Source organism: Ahaetulla prasina, chromosome 2 (genome assembly GCF_028640845.1).
Source record: "Ahaetulla prasina isolate Xishuangbanna chromosome 2, ASM2864084v1, whole genome shotgun sequence".
Taxonomy (NCBI): domain Eukaryota; kingdom Metazoa; phylum Chordata; class Lepidosauria; order Squamata; family Colubridae; genus Ahaetulla; species Ahaetulla prasina.
The window spans coordinates 71,424,441-71,443,125 of NC_080540.1; the positions used below are offsets into that span (position 1 = coordinate 71,424,441).

An 18,685-nucleotide genomic window follows, 5' to 3' on the forward strand; every position below is an offset into this window, starting at 1 on the left:
ATGATATTTATTATTATGTATGATGGATATACAAATTTGATGGATTATAAGGTATATTGAATATAATTTTTGATATTACAACACTGGAAGATGGGATATTGTTTATTACAGAAGATTGGACTTTAAACTTAATGGACTTAGATGAAAAGGTAGAATTATCAGCATAATAGCTTTTAAATGAATAGAATGTAATTGTATTAGTATTAATATTTTCCTTTTTCTTCTTTTTTATGGAAAAGGGGAGTTGAGGTTCAAGAAGATGGATGGGAGTTTATTTTAATTAGCATATTTTAGTTTATGATTGTTAGATACGATACCCTGTATTTGCTCTGGGAAGTTGGGGGGGCAGGGAGGGGATGGGGGAAGGAGGGAGGAGGGAGGGAAAGGGTTAGGGTTGGGGGGAGGAGGGGATGTATGGGGGGGAAACCTTTGTAAAACTTTTTCAATAAAAAAAAAATTCTCTCTGATCTCAGAAAGCTAAATAGGATGTCCAATTAGAGGTTCCCAATAAATCCAGGGCTATAGAATAGACTGATAATTGGAAAAAAAAGATTGAGATAAGGCAATAACAACTATTTCAGTGGCATTACAAAAAATTTTTTACATGTCAGATAGTCATGGAGTTAAGCTCTATTGAACTATTATTTTTATGAAGTCTATTGACTCTGTCTGGTTGGTCGCAACAACTAGGGACATGTCAGAAATCCCCTTAGCCCTGTGAGATTCATGGACAAGATGACAGGCATTCTAGGTGGTTTCCTGCAATGTTTTAGAATACTACCCACCCCCAAGCTGAGTTTATTCTGCCAAATTCTTGCACATCCAAAAACAATAAAATAATGTACAAATAGTCATAAGTAGTTTATTTATAGGAGATCTTTAATGAATAAAGTCATTTTTAGCAAGGCTCAAAATTGCAGAATGTGTATTTAAGCTTTATTTCTAAGAAACCGCATTTCAAAGCAACACTACAGAAAAGGACTTTTTGTTAGCTGATGGGTTAAAGAACAGAATTTTCCCAGATATATGAAGTTCCATCAAACTGGACAAAAGTAGTGAAATGGAAGTTTTATACATTTGAAATTTTTCTATGTAAAATAAATTGCATGAAGTAAAACATCCACTTCAAGACAAAGCTGATATCTCATTGTATGGTAGTTATATACCAAAACTTTGAAAGACATTTCTTATAGCGATTGAACAGAATCATATTTACTAAAATTCTAGCCGAGGAAATTCATACTAGAAACTTTCAACTGAAACTTGCATTGGAAATTAATACATGTTTGTTCTGAATGCTGAATGCTGTTTTTTATGTACAAAGGGCTGATCAGTTCTATCACTGATCAGTTTCAAATACGCCACATCATCAGTGGTTTACAGTCTATAGGTAAGAAAAATAAAAATAAAGAATTTAAATAGGCATCTGCATATGCAATTAAATAATTAGTGGACCAGTTGATATAATTTACTTGGACTTCAGTAAAGCATTTGATAAAGTAGATCATAACCTACTACTAGATAAAGTAGAAAAAATGTGGGTTAGACAGCACCACCACCAGATGGATTCGTAACTGGCTGATCAACCGCACTCAACGTGTGGTCCTCAATGGAACTACATCCACATGGAGGGAAGTATGCAGTGGAGTACCCCAAGGTTCTGTTTTGGGCCCAGTACTCTTCAACATTTTCATCAATGACTTGGACAAGGGGATAGATGGGGAACTGATCAAATTTGCAGATGACACCAAGCTAGCAGGAATAGCCAACACTCCAGAAGATAGGCTCAAGATACAGAAGGATCTTGACACACTTGAACATTGGGCGCTATCTAGCAAAATGAAATTCAACAGTGAAAAAAGTAAGGTTCTACTTTTAGGCAAAAAAAACAAAAACAAAATGCACAGGTACCGTATATGTGGTACCTTGCTCAATAGTAGTAACTGTGAGAGGGATCTTGGAGTCCTAGTGGACAACCATTTGCATATGAGCCAACAGTGTGCAGCAGCTGCCAAAAAAGCCAACACAGTTCTGGGCTGCATAAACAGAGGGATAGAATCAAGATCACGTGAAGTGTTAATACCACTTTATAATGCCTTGGTAAGGCCACACTTAGAATATTGCATTCAGTTTTGGTCGTCATGATGTAAAAAAGATGTTGAGACTCTAGAAAGAGTGCAGAGAAGAGCAACAAAGATGATTAGGGGACTGGAGACTAAAACATATGAAGAACGGTTGCAGGAACTGTGTATGTCTAGTTTAATGAAAAGAAGGATTAGGGGAGACATGATAGCAGTGTTCCAATATCTCAGGGGTTGCCACAAAGAAGAGGGAGTCAAACTATTCTCCAAAGCACCTGAGTGTAGAACAAGAAGCAATGGGTGGAAACTAATCAAGGAGAGACACAACTTAGAACTAAGGAGAAATTTCCTGACAGTTAGAACAATCAATAAGTGAAACAAGTTGCCTCCAGAAGTTGTAAATGCTCCAACACTGGAAATTTTAAAGAAAATGTTGGATAGCCATTTGTCTGAAATGGTGGAGGGTTTCCTGCCTGGGCAGGGGGTTGGACTAGAAGACCTCCAAGGTCCCTTCCAACTCTGTTATTATGTTATATTATATTAATCCAAAATAACAAAATATTTTCACATTAATGTAAATAGACAGCTAGTAATTAAACATTCTATATAGAAAATAGATACTTTAAAAACAATGCATCTTCAACTTACCTTTCCAAAGCTTCCTTTTCCAAGAACCTTATGGAATGTAAAACTATCTATGTTGAATTTTCTCCTAGTGGATAGTCGTGAGGATGATCTTCCCTCCCACAGCTTATCATATTCACAATTATCTTGAAAGACAAAATGAATAGTTTTTGCTATTTCATTTAAATATTTTGCACAGCACTTACAACTCATAAGATATTCTGTGTAGCTTCCACTATTACTAGTACAAGTATATGTGTGTGCATTTTTGAAACTATAATTAAGAAGTGATAATATTTCAGAAATATCCTGTGCACTCATGGTTTATATGCATATGTCTCTAAACCAATTATAAGTTTAGTGAGTTGTGCATTTTTACCTGAAGTTTTAAGTGTTGACAAAATGTGTGATTTGATCTTCTTTTATTTAATATAGGGCACCTTGAGAGGCAGGAACAATTTTACCTAGATTTCATTATGCCATCCTTCTATTTACATAACATGTAGCAATTGCAATATTGCAATTGCAACAATACCTGCACTCTAGCAAAAACACCACCCACAAGAATAAACTAGAAATAAAGCCATCAACCCAGTTTATACCAGTTTCCTGTCTTATCCTCTAACCTAACACTCTTTAGATTCTTTGGTCTATACAACAAAACTCCCTTGCAATTCACACTAGCATTTGCATAATATCAACATGGCAGAAGAGTTGGCACCCCTGACTGCTGCCTGGGACATCTTCCAGACAAGCCCAGGTGGGAGAGAGACAAGATGGGAGAAAGTCTAAAGCCAAAATAATGTTCTAACAAAGAAGATTCTTATAATTTTTTATCCAATCCCACAAGACTTCAATTAAGCTGACTAGCCTTTGGCAGAGATGTCTTACAAAGCCACACTAATTCTTGGATAAAAGTGCAGCACAATCTATCTGTAAAGGTATTAAACCAAAATCAATTCAAGTTTAAAAACACAGCAATTGAACTGATCTGTTCTGATGCAGAATAGTTATAAAAAAATTATTGGCGCTTCATATACTTATAAAATTACTTCCAAATAAATTAATAAAATTATTTTTAAAATAAAAAATTATACATATGCTGCTATTTTAAGGTGGATTCATTTTTTTTTAAAAAAAACATACAAAATATTGATTGGATTCTTGTACTGAGTTTGTTAAAAAGGTAAAGGTAAAAGTTCCCCTCGCACACAGGTGCTAGTCATTCCCGACTCTAGGGGGCAGTGCTCATCTCCGTTTCAAAGCTGAAGAGCCAGCACTGTCCGAAGATGTCTCCATGGTCATGTGGCCGGCATGACTAAATGCCAAAGGTGCACAGAACGCTGTTACCTTTCCACCAAAGATGGTCTCTATTTTTCTACTTGCATTTTTTATGTGCTTTTGAACTGCTAGGTTGGCAAAAGCCAGGACAAGTAACGGGAGCTCACCCCGTTACACGGCACCAGGGATTCGAACCGCTGAACCGCCGACCTTTCGATCGACAAGTTCAACGTCTCAGCCACTGAGCCATTGCATCCCTATATAACAAATATATATAACAAAAATATATATATAACAAAAATATCTAACAAAACTGAGTTTGTTATATATATTTAAATATTTCTAAATTGTCTGTCATGCTGTGCACCTCCAGGGAGTGAATAACATTAAAATATAAATTCTACAATGTAAAATACAATGCAACATATAAAGCTGAGCCCATGACTGGTGGAATTGTATCTTCAGAAGATATCAATTTATCTAGTTGAATTAAAACCAGTACTGGAATTTCACAGAATGCAAGTCTGAACAGAAAAGGCCATTCTGGTTGATGGAAAAATAGTATCTACACAGAAGGGGCTATTCAGAATGAAAAGAAGCAATTTCTTTTTACCTGTCATATCTACACGAAAACCTTTAGGCTTCTTGTCAAAATCCTGATAAATTCCAACACTTTCTACTGACCCTGAATCAGATTTTCTAGTAGACTTCTGGAAAGAAATATATATTTCAATTATTTTAGTATCAACATATTTTTATGAGCGAGAAATAACAAATTTCCTATTCATACAAGATGTACTTGCATGTAGAAGGTTTTTTTAAAATAATAATGTGTGAATAAGAATACTCATATTAAATATTATACAACCAATTATTTACAGATTTCAGAAGAGATTCAGTGTACGTAAGATGAATTTAAATTCATTACTGCTAAAGCCTCAGCTGACCTTTATATATTTCATATAGTCTTCTTTACAGATAATCCTCAGCTTATGTCCACATTTGGGATCAGAATTTTGGTCCTAAGTTGTGTTATAAATTGAGGCACCCACTGGACCAGATCTATTTTTCTACAGAAGTTTTTAAAACAACATAATATGGATTTACGGCATGTGATTCACTTAATGTGAATGCCACTTAATGTGAATCACATGCCATAAGTCTATTTTATGTTGTTTTAAGTGAATCATGTAGTAGCAAAGTAAAACCATTCTCCTGAATGATGGAAACAAGCAAAAAATGTCTCAAATTGCACTCACATGACTATGGGATGCCACAAGTGATTATAAATGCAAGTTGATTGCCGAGCATCCCAAATGCAGTCATGTGACTGCAGGATGTTGGCTCAACATTTTACAATGGCCAGAAGTGTTTTCCTAGGCTGTTGTAATTTCAAACTGTTGAAAAACTGGAAAATATTATACAAAGGACAATGAGTGATCAAGATGCCCAGGAAAAGGAACAGCCAATTGAAAGAGCAGATGAAAAAGCGGAACAGATTACCAGCAAACAAAACAAGATGACAAAAAGGAGACAATAACAAAAACAACAATGACTGATGAAATAAACCAAGGGGAACACATTTTAAGAGATTTAAAAAGGGAACCGGAGATGCAGGAAGGTATTTTTGAAAGGGAGACAGGGGCAGGGGTAAATATTTTAAAAGCTAGATATGGGAGAAATGTTTAAAATGAATACTCAGGATGTAGATGCAGAAAGGGATAAAGATCCAAGAGAGGAATATGGGAGGCAAGTTAAAAAACGAACAATTAAAGCTTTAAAATGGGCAAGAGATGACGGATAGAAAGGATTTGTTCTTAAACATAATGGTGGCATGATTAAAAGTTAGAATGGAGATAGAAATAAGAGAGAGGGGGAATTAGTATATACATTTTTATACAATAAGATAAAAGTAATAAGAGGGAAGATTAGAAATTGAATGATGATATTATTACGTATGTTTAAACAATATTGTGATTGGCATTGGAATAACATATTGAAACATTGAATAATGAAATAATGAAAGTCTATAATTTAATACAAATATGTGTATTGATACTAGAACTACATAAGGTTGAGGAATGTAACAAATATGATTAATAGCACTATTCTTATTTCTACTATAATGTATGATACCCGGATGCCACACTGTTCACACATTGATATGGATATACTGTAAAATAAAAAGAAAACTTGAAAAAAAAGATTAACATGTAAGAAACATTTATAATATAGCATTATAATTTGAAATTCAAAATTAGATGTATTTATAATTTTAAATGTACATGTGAGGGAATAATACATACCTGACTAACTTGATTTAAGGCTTCTGCCAATAATTTCTGATTGATTCCACATAGATTTGCTACTTTCTTTTGACATTTATGGTGCACATTCATTCCACACTCTAAAGAAAAGAGATTATTACTGATAAAAAGTAACGAACAACTTGTAAGCATATCAACAATCTAGTATTTTTACCAATGATAAACTGGAGGTGATTACCTTGTTGAGTTCTTTAACTTGAACCCAAATATACAATCTTTCTGTTTCTACTCTCGGTATTAAAAAAAAAAAAGAACTTGCTGAACGACCCCCAGCCTCCACAAAAGGTTTTGAGATTATTTGTGTATTTTTAGTTGTAAATACTGCTGCAGGTTGTCTAGTCTAATACAATCATACATATTTCATATTCCAGAAAATGTATTTATTAATCTGATTTGTATCCTGCCTTTCACAGATCCTTTTTTGTTGCTTTCTATTTTAAACCTTTAATGATTGAAAATAAAGACTGTACCTTCACATTTTAATCCTTGTTTTACTAGTCCCCAGAGAAGACTACCGCAATGGTCGCAGAAAGTAGGGCTCATATAATTATAAACTTTGAACCTGTGAGGCATATCAATATGAAAACGCTCCTTCTGAAACTGAAGATACATTTATATTAGAACAAAAGATAAACAACAATCCTTTTCCTCTCATGATAACCAAGTTTTCAATGCCAAATCTAATTAAACAGTTATGTAACTGCTGAAAAACTGATGTACATTTATCACAGTCAGTTAAATAAATCTCTTAAATTTATTTGAAAAAATAGTTTACAGCCTACACAAACAATACATTTATCAAAACATTTCGTTATTGTTCTGTCCACTATGCTATGCTAACATTTTTTCAATGTTAAACTTCTATGTGTTTAAATCCTTCTGAAATCAAAAGGAACTTTCAGTAATTTATTTCAATGAGCTTTCAGAGTTGGGCTTCTTTGAAAATATGGGGCATCCTAAAAATCACAACTTCATATATTTTCAGGTGGCAAGTGTGGGGAAGAGATGTTGGCAAAAGAGCAATACATCTGATCAATTCCACAGAATTTTTAAAAATTGCAGAATATAGGCTCCATATCAGGGAAACAAAATTTGGTAATTTAATAAATAATTTCAAGCATATTCTATCCACTTGCTGCTGTCTAGATTTCAGTTTGGAGTAAAAGATTATTGCAAGACCTAAATCCCAGCAGCCACAAGAGCATTCTTGAGAATGCGGTGCTACCTGAATTCATGCTTATACAGCAGAATCTTTCATGTATTTTCTTTTTGTGCATGGTGACTTTTTAAAAAATAAAATAAAATCCAGATCTTTCATTAACATTTTAATCCATTTTTGTGGTCTATGATCCCCACCTCATTGGTTTTTATTCTTATGTTTCATTATTAAATTGCTTAGAAGTACTTTAAAATTCTTCTTGCCATGGCATATTGATAAATAAATACTTTAGCAAATTTAGTTTAGAGAATTGCATTAAGTATTTTGCTCATGTTTTTACCTATTTCAAACAGAGCCAAAATGAATGACTTGACAGTCCCTGTTTGCCATACCCATTTTTCAGTGTGCTTTCTCCATTCAAGGAGCAATCATTGATCAATCAATCCACATAATGCTGATTCTAAGAAAACTGCACATTCTTTATATAATATAATTTAGGGTGTGACTAAACTACAGGAGCAATGAGGTCTTGATCTAAACTAATGGTCAGAGATAATCCATTTTAAAAAGATTTTTTTGAAGAGTTATGTTTCTGGGTCACAGAGACCAGCCAGTATTTACAAAACAGAATCCATGCAAGGTCTGTGAATAGAATGCAGAGTTTCCTGGAATTTCTTTGAGGACTTTTGTATAATCTCTTATGGGCTCTGCTTCATATCCAGCACGTGAAAAAAATCAAAAGGGACATTTTAAGTTATGTTTGTATATAGTTAGGTTCTTGAAGTAAGGATTTCCTCCAAAAGATATGGAAAATATCTACATTGTTTTGTCTCTGCTCTAGATATGCCCTTTCTTTTTCTTTTAAATTTTTGATAACTTAGTTTGTATGAAAGAAAATGTTAAACAAAAGACAGCTATAAACAAATTAAACGTGTAAATATAAATTCAGAGTTTTTTTTAAGATTGCTTTTTTTGTCAAAGAATAAACATTACTTAATATGTAAGCTACAGTATTACTTACCATTGTATCTCTGCTGTTTGCTGCAGTTCCAGTACATCTCCCAATGATTTTATCAATGCATTTTTTGTGAATAGCAGCATTACATTCTTCAAAATAACAGTAACAAAAGGTGCAAAAAGTTAAATTTCATCTTTTGGGGAAAAAACAAGGAGAATTTAACCCCACAAATTATAATCAATTGACACTTTAAATCAATAAATTGCTATGTCACAAAACAGCAAATTATATTATTTTGTTCTTTTTCACTTAGTTTCTGTATTATAATTTTGTTTACCTTAGTGGTAATAATATTTTTATTATTATTACATGATTTTATCATGTACAATAAACTTATTTTTCAGATGGGGTTAACATTTTATAGTTTGCTTCAGTAAACTATTGTGAATATATCTCTCTAGTTTCTAAAACTTCAGTCAGCGTATCAGTATTTATTAGCTAGTATTTCGTTTGAGTAAACCTGAAATTAATGATTGAAATGATTCACTGGCCCCAAAATAAAAACTGATGCAGCAAACTTACGTCTACATTTGTATCCTTGCTTATTTAGTCCCCTATAAAAGAAATAGACAGGGAAAAAAAACAGTGAATAGAAGAAAAACTTCACATCTGAATAGCCGAGACTAGATGATTAGTCAGGACCATATTTACAAAGCTTATTTCTTTCTAATTCATATTTGTATATATTCTTTTCTAAAGGAGCAATAGATTTCTTTTGAAGTGACATGCCTTCACTATGCTGATAAAAAAACACTAATTTCATAACTGCCCTGGATCAGGACAACGATTTCAAACAAGAAAGTTCAGTTCAGTAGAAAATGGTAAACTAAGTGCACACTGAAATAAATGGTAAAAAGTGAACTTTTAGCCCCAGATGTAGGATGGAAGCACAAAGGATAATTACTATTCTGTGCTCACTCTGCCCAAGTGCTGTTGCTTCTCTAAAGATATTTTTACCTAGACGCTATTACAAAACTAAGAAGACAACTAAATTTAAAACAGGTAGATTTTACCCAAAGCATCTGAAAACTGCCCAGATCAGATTTTATTATTAATAGTGACATTTTAGAGTCATTTTGAAATCGGATTTTAGAGAAATTCAACACCGAGTTTTGATAAAAATAAGAACGTGGTAGTAAGAATGGAATCAATTATGCTATCATTATAGACCCTGGTAGTGCTGTTGGGTGTGGCACTAATTTTAGTGATTCTAAATGGGCAAGGAAAATTTCTGCATTGTTGATCCTGCTCCTGGTATTCATTCCCATGGGAGAGGGAGGCAGAGTCATTATAAGTATCCATGAAATCTGATCAGGTTCTTTTTAAAGGGGAGAAATCTATCAGGGTTATTATATGTGGTGACCATGAAATTACATACATCATTAGTTAATTTCCCTGCTAACTAATTCCTATTAACTGTCAGATAAGTTGATAAAACTTTTTAGGGCTTTCTGAAAGCAGAGTCAAATTCTCTGAGGAAAAATAAGGTTCTAATAGATTTCTTACATTCAATCTCACAATGAAAGAAAAACAATGGAAATTCTTCAGTGGTAGAACTATATACATAAAAACAGACATCAAAAAGGCAGCATTAATTTTTCTTACCAGACAAAATCTTTGCAGACAGAGCAAAATGTAGGTTGTCCAAAAAAAGTGGCAATGAACTCATGATTTTTAATATAGTGGATCTTTGCTTGTTTGATTGCTCCTCTTCTATTTATAGTCACAGTTCCTTCATCTTCTCTTATTGATTGCAAAGGATCTTCAAGTAAAGAAATAAAACATAAGTGAAGTTATAGAAAGTGTTGGTCTTCATTTGATTATATGCTCTTAAGTTTCACCAACCACTTGTTTAATTAACAGATTGGTATAATAAACTTATATATAATATAAACATCTAAGAAAATCCTATGTGTTTGTTCCTTCACCAGGAAGTGAGTTTTTTCAAAAACTGTTTTAGCAATTTTATGTTGCAACCAAAAATCATGCCTGCTTTAAAATATACAGTCAGACAATAAATACAACGGCCATAAATACAATGCTGGAGAAAAAGCACCACACCTTACTATTTCTGACCAATAAGGATTAATGGCATGCAGAATACTGACATTGAGTAAGCAGTTATTTAATAAAGGCTTCTTTGCTTAGTATCCTCTAGATATAACAGCATTTCCAGAATTTTCAGCCAGGTAGCAGACCAGTAATCATCCCACTCTCTCTCCCCTCCCCACCTCCATTATAAAGAGCCATGGTGGTAGAGTGGTTAGAATGCAGTACTGCAGACTAACTCACTGTTCACTCCAGGAGTTTGATTCTGAATGGCTCAAGGCTGACTTCAGCCTTCCATCCTTCTGAGGTCAGAAAAATGAGGACTCAGATTGTATGCTGACTCTGTAAACCGCTTAGAGAGGGCTGAAAAGCACTATGAAGCGGTATATAAGTCTAAGTGCTATTGCTATTGTTATCATCATCATTACCATCTATCCACCCATCCATTCTTAACATCAGAAATTTGTGGCTCCATTGTGGTCAGAAGTTGAAGTCTACCTGTAATTTATTGCAAGAGATCTTACGGAATGTGTGAGTTTGTGTGAACTTATACTTTGTTTTCCCGAATATAAGACATCCCCTGATAATAAGCCCAATTGGGCCTTTGAGTGCATGGCAATAAGACCAAGGGCTTATTTCAGGGTTCAAAAAAATATAAGACAGGGTCTTTTTTTCGGGAAAACAAGGTAGTTAGGTTTCAGAACACGAGAACATCTTTTTCCTAAATTCTGTATTCTTCCAACAAAAGTGTTACTTTCTTTTGTTTGTGGAAAATATAAAGTTGGAATCAGAGTGATTAGTCTTACACTAAAAACTGCATCACTACTTCAAAACTATTGTTGTATATGTGCATTTAATGCTCACTGTCTTTCAAAGAGAATGGAACAGCTGCATTTTTTGGGTCTTGAATTCTGAAGCAATGAAACAGCATGCTAAGCAGCTTATTTTCAGTGTGGAAAATTATTCCAATAGCTCAGATTGCAACCCAAAGAAATACATTTGCCACTGAATCTAGTAAATACATTTAAAACTAGAAGGGAAGCCAAACTGCTACACTATGATAATCAAGGTGATACAAAATGTGTTTTAATCATATATTTTGGAAAAAAACAAATGAATAAGGAATATAAGGATAGATTTCAAACCGAACTACATGCATCCTATGAAAGGATTTTAAAATTATTGCCTATTATCATGATCCAATAAACAATAAACTTGCATCAGTGTTTGGCAGATTTAGGAAAGAAAAACTGTGGGTTTTTCTGCGGGATACCGGAAATCATCTTTTGGTGATTGGTCTCACTTATTTGCTATTTAAATTACTACAAAGTAATCCACTAAAACAAGAGAAATAAAGAATAAAAATTAAAAGTCTGCTCATTTCTCTTTGAACTACACTTACATAAGATTCCGAATTTGATTACATTCCATCCAAGACATAACATACAATATAGCATGTTTATGAGCTGAATAAGGAGACATAAACTGGGAATTTCTAGGAAAGCTCTTACTGCAGTTCCAAATCACCTTGAGATGTTCTCTATTAGTATGCTAACTATGTAATGTATTTTGTTGTATTCTGTTCTCCTTCCACAAGCCAATTATTGTGATAAGAGAATCAAGGGGAAATATTTCTCCTAAGCATTTAGCTGGAATTCATAAGATCACAACACTCCACCACAAAGACTTTCATGAACTTAAAAGTAGTGAAGGAACAATGAAGCAATGAAGAAATTTTGTGTCTGCTTTCCACAAAGTCATGGCCACTGAGTGGGAGAACCTAGTATGGGAAATAAGTGGTTGACGCTGTATCTTGAGGCACACAGGAACATCCTCTTTTTAAACAGAGGCTGTTAAAAACAAAGAAGAGCAAGGGCAAGGACTGCATTTTTGCTCTGCTTTAGAACATCAGCATTTTCAATCCAAGTTGGATAATAGGCTGAAGTAAACAAGTTCACATTCTTATAAAAGGACTTGCAGAGGACTCTGGGCTGTTTTGATGGGCTCCAAAATCATGCTCAGGAAAGTGTCAAAAATGAAAAGTGATTTCCAGAACATATCCCCAGTTTTTATTTCCTAAATAAGAGAAGAATCATATAAAATATAATATTTATCAGAGTAACATGGGGCATGTAGTAATAAGGAAGATTTTTTTCCAGTTGTTATTTCTGCACATGCAGAATTAATTCTACAGCAGGGACAGGTTCAACAGGGTTCAAGAACTTTTATAGGTCAGATTTTTCATATGGAACTGATGAAAATATTAAATTTGGCTCTAAGGAAGAACCCTTGCTGGGATGGCAAAATAGATAAAGTGATATAATTCCCCTGCTTTCATTTGGCATTTTCTACCGTATGTGTTTCCTAAAGGTTCTGAGATCAGGCTAGTCTTAGTTTGATGTTGGATACCTAAAAATATCTTCTTAGCATAAATACATTATAAAAGAGGTTTTTAATCATCTATCAAAATATCACATGATAAAAGGCTAGCAAATGATTGTTTCTGACTAGATGATTTGAGGACCATGATTACAGAGCCATGCAATGCCTAAAGCAGAATCTAGACTGAATTCTAATTTCTCTACATGTGTTTTGGCATAGTGGAAGCTTCACAAGCAGGTGGAGCAGATAAATCTGTGGAGAAACAATTACTGAGCCAACGGGTTGAGTCTGTTTTTCCATATACCAAAAAAAAAAAACACCTATTGACTCTTAATCAACACACCATCTCCATTTCCAGTAAATCCTTAGCCAAATCCATGGTACAGATAAGATCAGCCATCCATTCTCTTTACAGACACAAAAACCTGAATATTTTGAAATTCTGTCAAGTTTCTGCAAATGAAATTATTGATATGTGCAACAGAATCAATAATGCTATGAATTCAGAGAAAAGGGCATCCAGGGATCTGGATCTTTAAAGGCAAGATCAAGTGTGGACTAGGTGTTATAGCTAGAATTGCGGCTAGAGAGGTTATAGTTCCCTACTCTTGGAGTTGCTGGGGATCAGATGCAACCTGTGTCCCTGCCAGGATGGGTACAATTTTTTGTCTAGACATGCAGTAGCCCAATGTCCTCGGCTCTTGCAATAAAAACAAGCAGTATTTAAGCCTTTTTTTCTGGAGATAACTGAGTCTAGTTCCACCTATTTGCATGGATAGTTTAAGCTGAAGATATGTGGCCAGCAGTGCCTGCATTTGAGATCTGAAGGATGGTTAGCAGAGACTTGCACATAGGTTAATTAATTAATTCAATTTCTATAGCCACCCATTTCAAGCAAGTGACCCTGGTTGGCTGTATTGGGCCAGAAAGTCTGTGGCCTGGCTATGAGTCTCATCCAAATTTTTTAGACACTGCTACAGAACATTTATGATATGATATTGGAGGCAAGTTACAAATGTGCTGTTTGCACGGTGAACTGGAAAAGCTGTACATTTAATTGTTCAGTTTTTGCTTGTAATTATTCCATTTCAATGACTGCCCTTAAAAGATGACTAATCTATTGTGTTGAGATGGCAAACAATGTCAAACTCCACACCAGCTGATATAGTCTGGAACAGTGCCTCCTAAGCTACTCCTCTTACCAGTGCACTCACTTCAGACAATCCCTCTGGTTTAGGTGAGATTCAGTCTGCTAAAGGTATTTAGACTGATCCCAAATTCTTTTCAAAATATACAGGAAAATATCCATTCAGATTTGGACTTTGACATTATATTTCAAAGTAATTTTTACTACCGGTATTTATTGGAAGGCTTAGCTTTCTTACCTCCATCTTCTAGAAAATATTGTACAGCCATGAGTACTTTTCCTTGAGGTTGTAAATCAAGCTAAAAAGGAAGAAACATCTGAATTACTTGCCAGTTTTCGTAAAACTATATAATAATCTTTCTGCTACCGTATTAAAAATGCAGTAAGTGATTGCCTAGAGCAGTGTTTCTCAACCTGAGCAACTTTAAGACGTGTGGACTTCAACTTCAAGATTTCTGAGGGGTGAAGCCCAATTTAAAGTTCTTGAGATTGAAAACACCTGCCCTAGAGTGTTACATCATAGGAAAAGCTGCTTTCCTCAGATCTTCCTCCCTCCCTCCTTCCCTCTCTCCATTTCTGGAGGCTTGATCTTTAGGGTTTCCTATTAATTAGGAATGGATGAATAATCAGGGACTCATGTAATCCTAGAAATGTATAAACTGAACAAAGAGAGTTTGGTCCTAAAGCAAAGATGCACTTGCCTGTGGTTCCTGAATGCCTTCAATAAAACCCATACAACCCAATCATAATCTTTCCAAGCAAAGGACTTTCCTCTCTCTTTTAATGATAGCTGGCAAAGAAATAGCAGTGCTCTGGTCCAAAGATACCCCACAATGTTCTTTCTGCTGAATAACATCTTTCGTTTATAGGGGTCCAGGACCATTCAAGAAAAGGGGAAACAATGGTGCATTTAAGCCCACTGCCAACATCTGATTAAAATATATAATGTATGTACCATTAAAAGTGTTGTTTTTAGCTGAAGCATTTCCTGTCTGTTATGTACTCATGGGAATAGATACCGTATATACTCGAGTATAAGCCGATCCGAATATAAGCCGAGGTACCTAATTTTACCACAAAAACTGGGAAAAACTATTGACTCGAGTATAAGCCGAGGGTGGGAAATGAGGCAGCTACTGGTCAATGTAAAAAATAAAGATAGAGCCAAGTAAAATAACATGAATATTTATTTGAACGAAAAACAATAAAAGTGCAAAAGGGGGTCCCCAAAAAGAATATGGTATCAAAAATACAGTATCTTTAAAAGTAACAGCAACCAAGCTAACAGGAGCTAAAATCCTCAAAACTGGAGTTCTCCTCCGCATCATCTGTTTGTCCAAACAGAGCTTCAGCTACTTCAGCTTCTGTGATGTTATCCGCATATACGTTGTCGTCATCACTGAGTTCACAGTCGTCATCATCACTGCTGTCACTCTCATACAATGCGCTGTCTTCACTGCCATCCATAGCATTACTAATGCCACATTTCTTGAAGGCACGTTGCACCATGTCCTCTGGAATATCTTCCCATGCATCACGAACCCACTGTGCTATTAGTTCTATGTCTGGCTTTCTCAGATTTCCAACTTTTGTCAGACGAGCTTGACCAGATGTCATCCATTCATGCCACATCCTTCGCACATGGTCCTTGAAAGGTTTATTTAAACTGACATCTAGGGGCTGCAATACAGATGTAAGCCCACCTGGAATAACGGCCAAAGTGACTTGAGATGACTTTGCCAATTTTTTTATGTCATCAGATGTGTGGGCTCTGAACATATCCCAAACTAACAGTGATCTTCTAGTCCAGTCCCCACTCCTCAAGCAAGAGATCCTATACTGTTTCAGACAAAGGATTGTCCAGTCTGTTCTTTAAAAACCCTCCAGGAATGAAGTGTCCAATAAGGTTCAAATTGCAAGTACCGGTAGTCCTCAATTTAAGACTGCAATTGAGCCCAAAACATTGTTTTGTTATTTTTCCCTAACCGTGTATGTATCCCCCTGCCCCCCATTTTACGTCAGGCTGCCATCAAAGCGAAGCACGGCTGAATATTATTATTATTATTATTATTATTATTATTATTATTATTATTATTATTATTATTATTATTATCATTATCATCATCATCATCATCATCATTATTATTATTATTATCATTATCATTATTATCATTATTATCATCATCATTATTATTATTATTATTATTATTATTATTATTATCATTATCATTATTATCATTATCATCATCATCATTATTATTATTATTATTATCATTATCATTATTATCATTATCATCATCATTATTATTATTATTATTATTATTATCATTATCATTATCATTATTATCATTATCATCATCATTATTATTATTATTATTATTATCATTATTATTATATGATGATGATGATTTTTACATTGGACAGAGCGAGCCTCAGTTTACCAACCCTTGTATCTTTTAATGAAACGTGTTAGTCTGGGAGGGACAGTTTGAACTCACAAAACACTTGCAACTTTTAGTTCCGTGCTGAGGATTTTTGGAAAGCAGCCCAGCAATATTTATTTATTGCTCGGACTGCTCTTATTTTCACTCCCCTTTTCTTTTCTTTTCCTTCCCTCCCTCCCTCCTTCTCTGCCTCTCTTTCGTCCCCCACCTCCCGGGATCCTTGCGGGTCGAAGGCTCTGCCCTGCCTTACACCAGCCGCCCACCTATGCCAAGGTCTCCCTGGCTCTTTCGCTCTCTGTAAGCAGCGGCTTCTCGGCAGCGTCGCCCCTCCCTCCATGGATCGGCTCCTTCCCCAGCACTGAAGGCATCCTTAGGAATACACCTCCACCTCCAGGAAAATAAAAGAGGCAGAGAAGGTAAATCGCCCGCCCGTTCGGAAAGGAAGGAGAGGACTCCAATGGAAGAAGGAGGAGAATTACCAATAACAAACACAAAGCGCTGGGTTAGAGGTGCCTTGTCATGTACAAGGAGATCAGAGAGGGCAACCACCATGAAACAATAATCAGACTCAAAGCAGGCTGCTTATTTGCCATTTGCTCTGGGTAGAACGGGTTTTTTTTTTAAAAAATTGGTTTGGAGAAGGAAAGCTAATTTGCTGATCTGCGCGAGGGTCGGTTTCTTTTGCCTCCTTCTTCTTCCTCCTCCTTCTTCCCACCCTAGCTTGCAATGCCCCATCTCTCCTCCTCCTCCTCCTCCTGCCCCCTCTCGGGAGAAATTGTTGTTCTTGCCGTATTTCTCCGCTTTCCAAGAGGCTTTTCTTTTCACCTCTTTCTCCCCACCTCCCCAATTTCCATAGGGAAAAAAACCCTAGGAAAACTTGGCAAAAATAAAATAAAATAAAAAGTACTGAGTGCAAATGTTTTTTTTATACTGTAGTTGGAGTTTTCCACGTTTCTTTTCACATTCAAGGCAGCATTCTCCCCCATCCTCGCTGCTTTTCCAAAACATGCTTTGAAACCTTTGCATTTTATTGGGATGTATTAGTGACAACGCCTCCGCCCCTCCGAGGCGAGAGGAGGCAGTAAGAGGAGGCGAGTGACAAACAAATAAAAGAGAGTTCTTCTCGCCTTGGCGTTTGACACACTCGCCGTCCTCTCCAGCGAAATTGAGTGCGGCGGCAGTGGGGTGGGGGTGGGTGGGGAGGCCGCCGTGAAGTGCCGGCTGGGGGCCGGGATTGAAGTGCCGGCATGCTTTGCCAGCTCGGCCGGCTCGTTTTGGGCGGCTGGCCTCCGGCGTTTTCTTCCGCCGCTTTTGATGGCGGCGGCGGTGGTCGGCGGAGGGGCGGAGGGGCGTTCGACATTTCGCCTCTCACTCGTCCTCCTCTTGCCAGCGGTGGGGGCGGGCGTTGTCACTCGCCCTCCTCTCCGAAAAGCCGAAATTGAGTGCGGCGGCAGGGGAGGCCGCCGTGAAGTGCCGGCTGGGGAGCCGGGATTGAAGTGCCGGCATGCTTTGCCAGCTCGGCCGGCTCGTTTTGGGCGGCGGCTGGCCTCGGCGTTTTCTTCCGCCGCTTTTGATGGCGGCGGCGGTGGTCGGCGGAGGCGGAGGGGCGTTCGACATTTCGCCTCTCACTCGTCCTCCTCTTGCCCGCGGTGGGGGCGGGCGTTGTCACCCTCGCCCTCCTCTCCAGCCGAAATTGAGTGCGGCGGCAGGGGAGGCCGCGTGAAGTGCCGGCTGGGGGCCAGGGCCAATCCCGGGCTCCCCAGCCCTCACTGCCGCCGCACTCAATTTCGGCTTTCGAGAGGAGGCGAGTGACAAACAAGCGAAGAACTCTATTGTTTGTCACTCTGGTTGTCACTCGCCCTCCTCTCCGGCCGAAATTGAGTGCGGCGGCAGGGGAGGCCGCGTGAAGTGCCGGCTGGGGAGCCGGGATTGGCTCCCGGGCTCCCCAGCCGGCACTTCACGGCGGCCTCCCACCCACCCACCACTGCCGCCGCACTCAATTTCGGCTTTCGAGAGGAGGCGAGTGACAACGCCTCCGCCCACCAGCGGGCAAGAGGAGGCGAGTGAGAGGGGCGAAATGTCGAACGCCCCTCCGCCCCGCCCCTCCGCCGACCACCGCCGCCGCCGCCATCAAAAAGCGGCGGAAGAAAACGCCGGAGGCCAGCCGCCGCCC

General features: G+C 37.1%; 1 protein-coding gene across 3 annotated transcripts in view; it reads right to left on the reverse strand.

The window, feature by feature from the left end:
• Positions 1–18,685, reverse strand: part of PRKCD (protein kinase C delta) — a 79,251-nt gene that overhangs the window by 17,131 nt on the left and 43,435 nt on the right. For all 3 annotated transcript variants that reach the window (XM_058168616.1, XM_058168615.1, XM_058168614.1), the window contains exons 4-11: positions 14,307–14,367; positions 10,096–10,252; positions 9,013–9,044; positions 8,494–8,579; positions 6,784–6,913; positions 6,293–6,393; positions 4,600–4,696; positions 2,730–2,851 (exon numbers count right to left, since the gene is read on the reverse strand). In XM_058168616.1, coding sequence (XP_058024599.1) covers positions 2,730–2,851; positions 4,600–4,696; positions 6,293–6,393; positions 6,784–6,913; positions 8,494–8,579; positions 9,013–9,044; positions 10,096–10,252; positions 14,307–14,367 — 786 coding nt within the window. The remainder of the gene's footprint in view (positions 1–2,729; positions 2,852–4,599; positions 4,697–6,292; positions 6,394–6,783; positions 6,914–8,493; positions 8,580–9,012; positions 9,045–10,095; positions 10,253–14,306; positions 14,368–18,685) is intronic.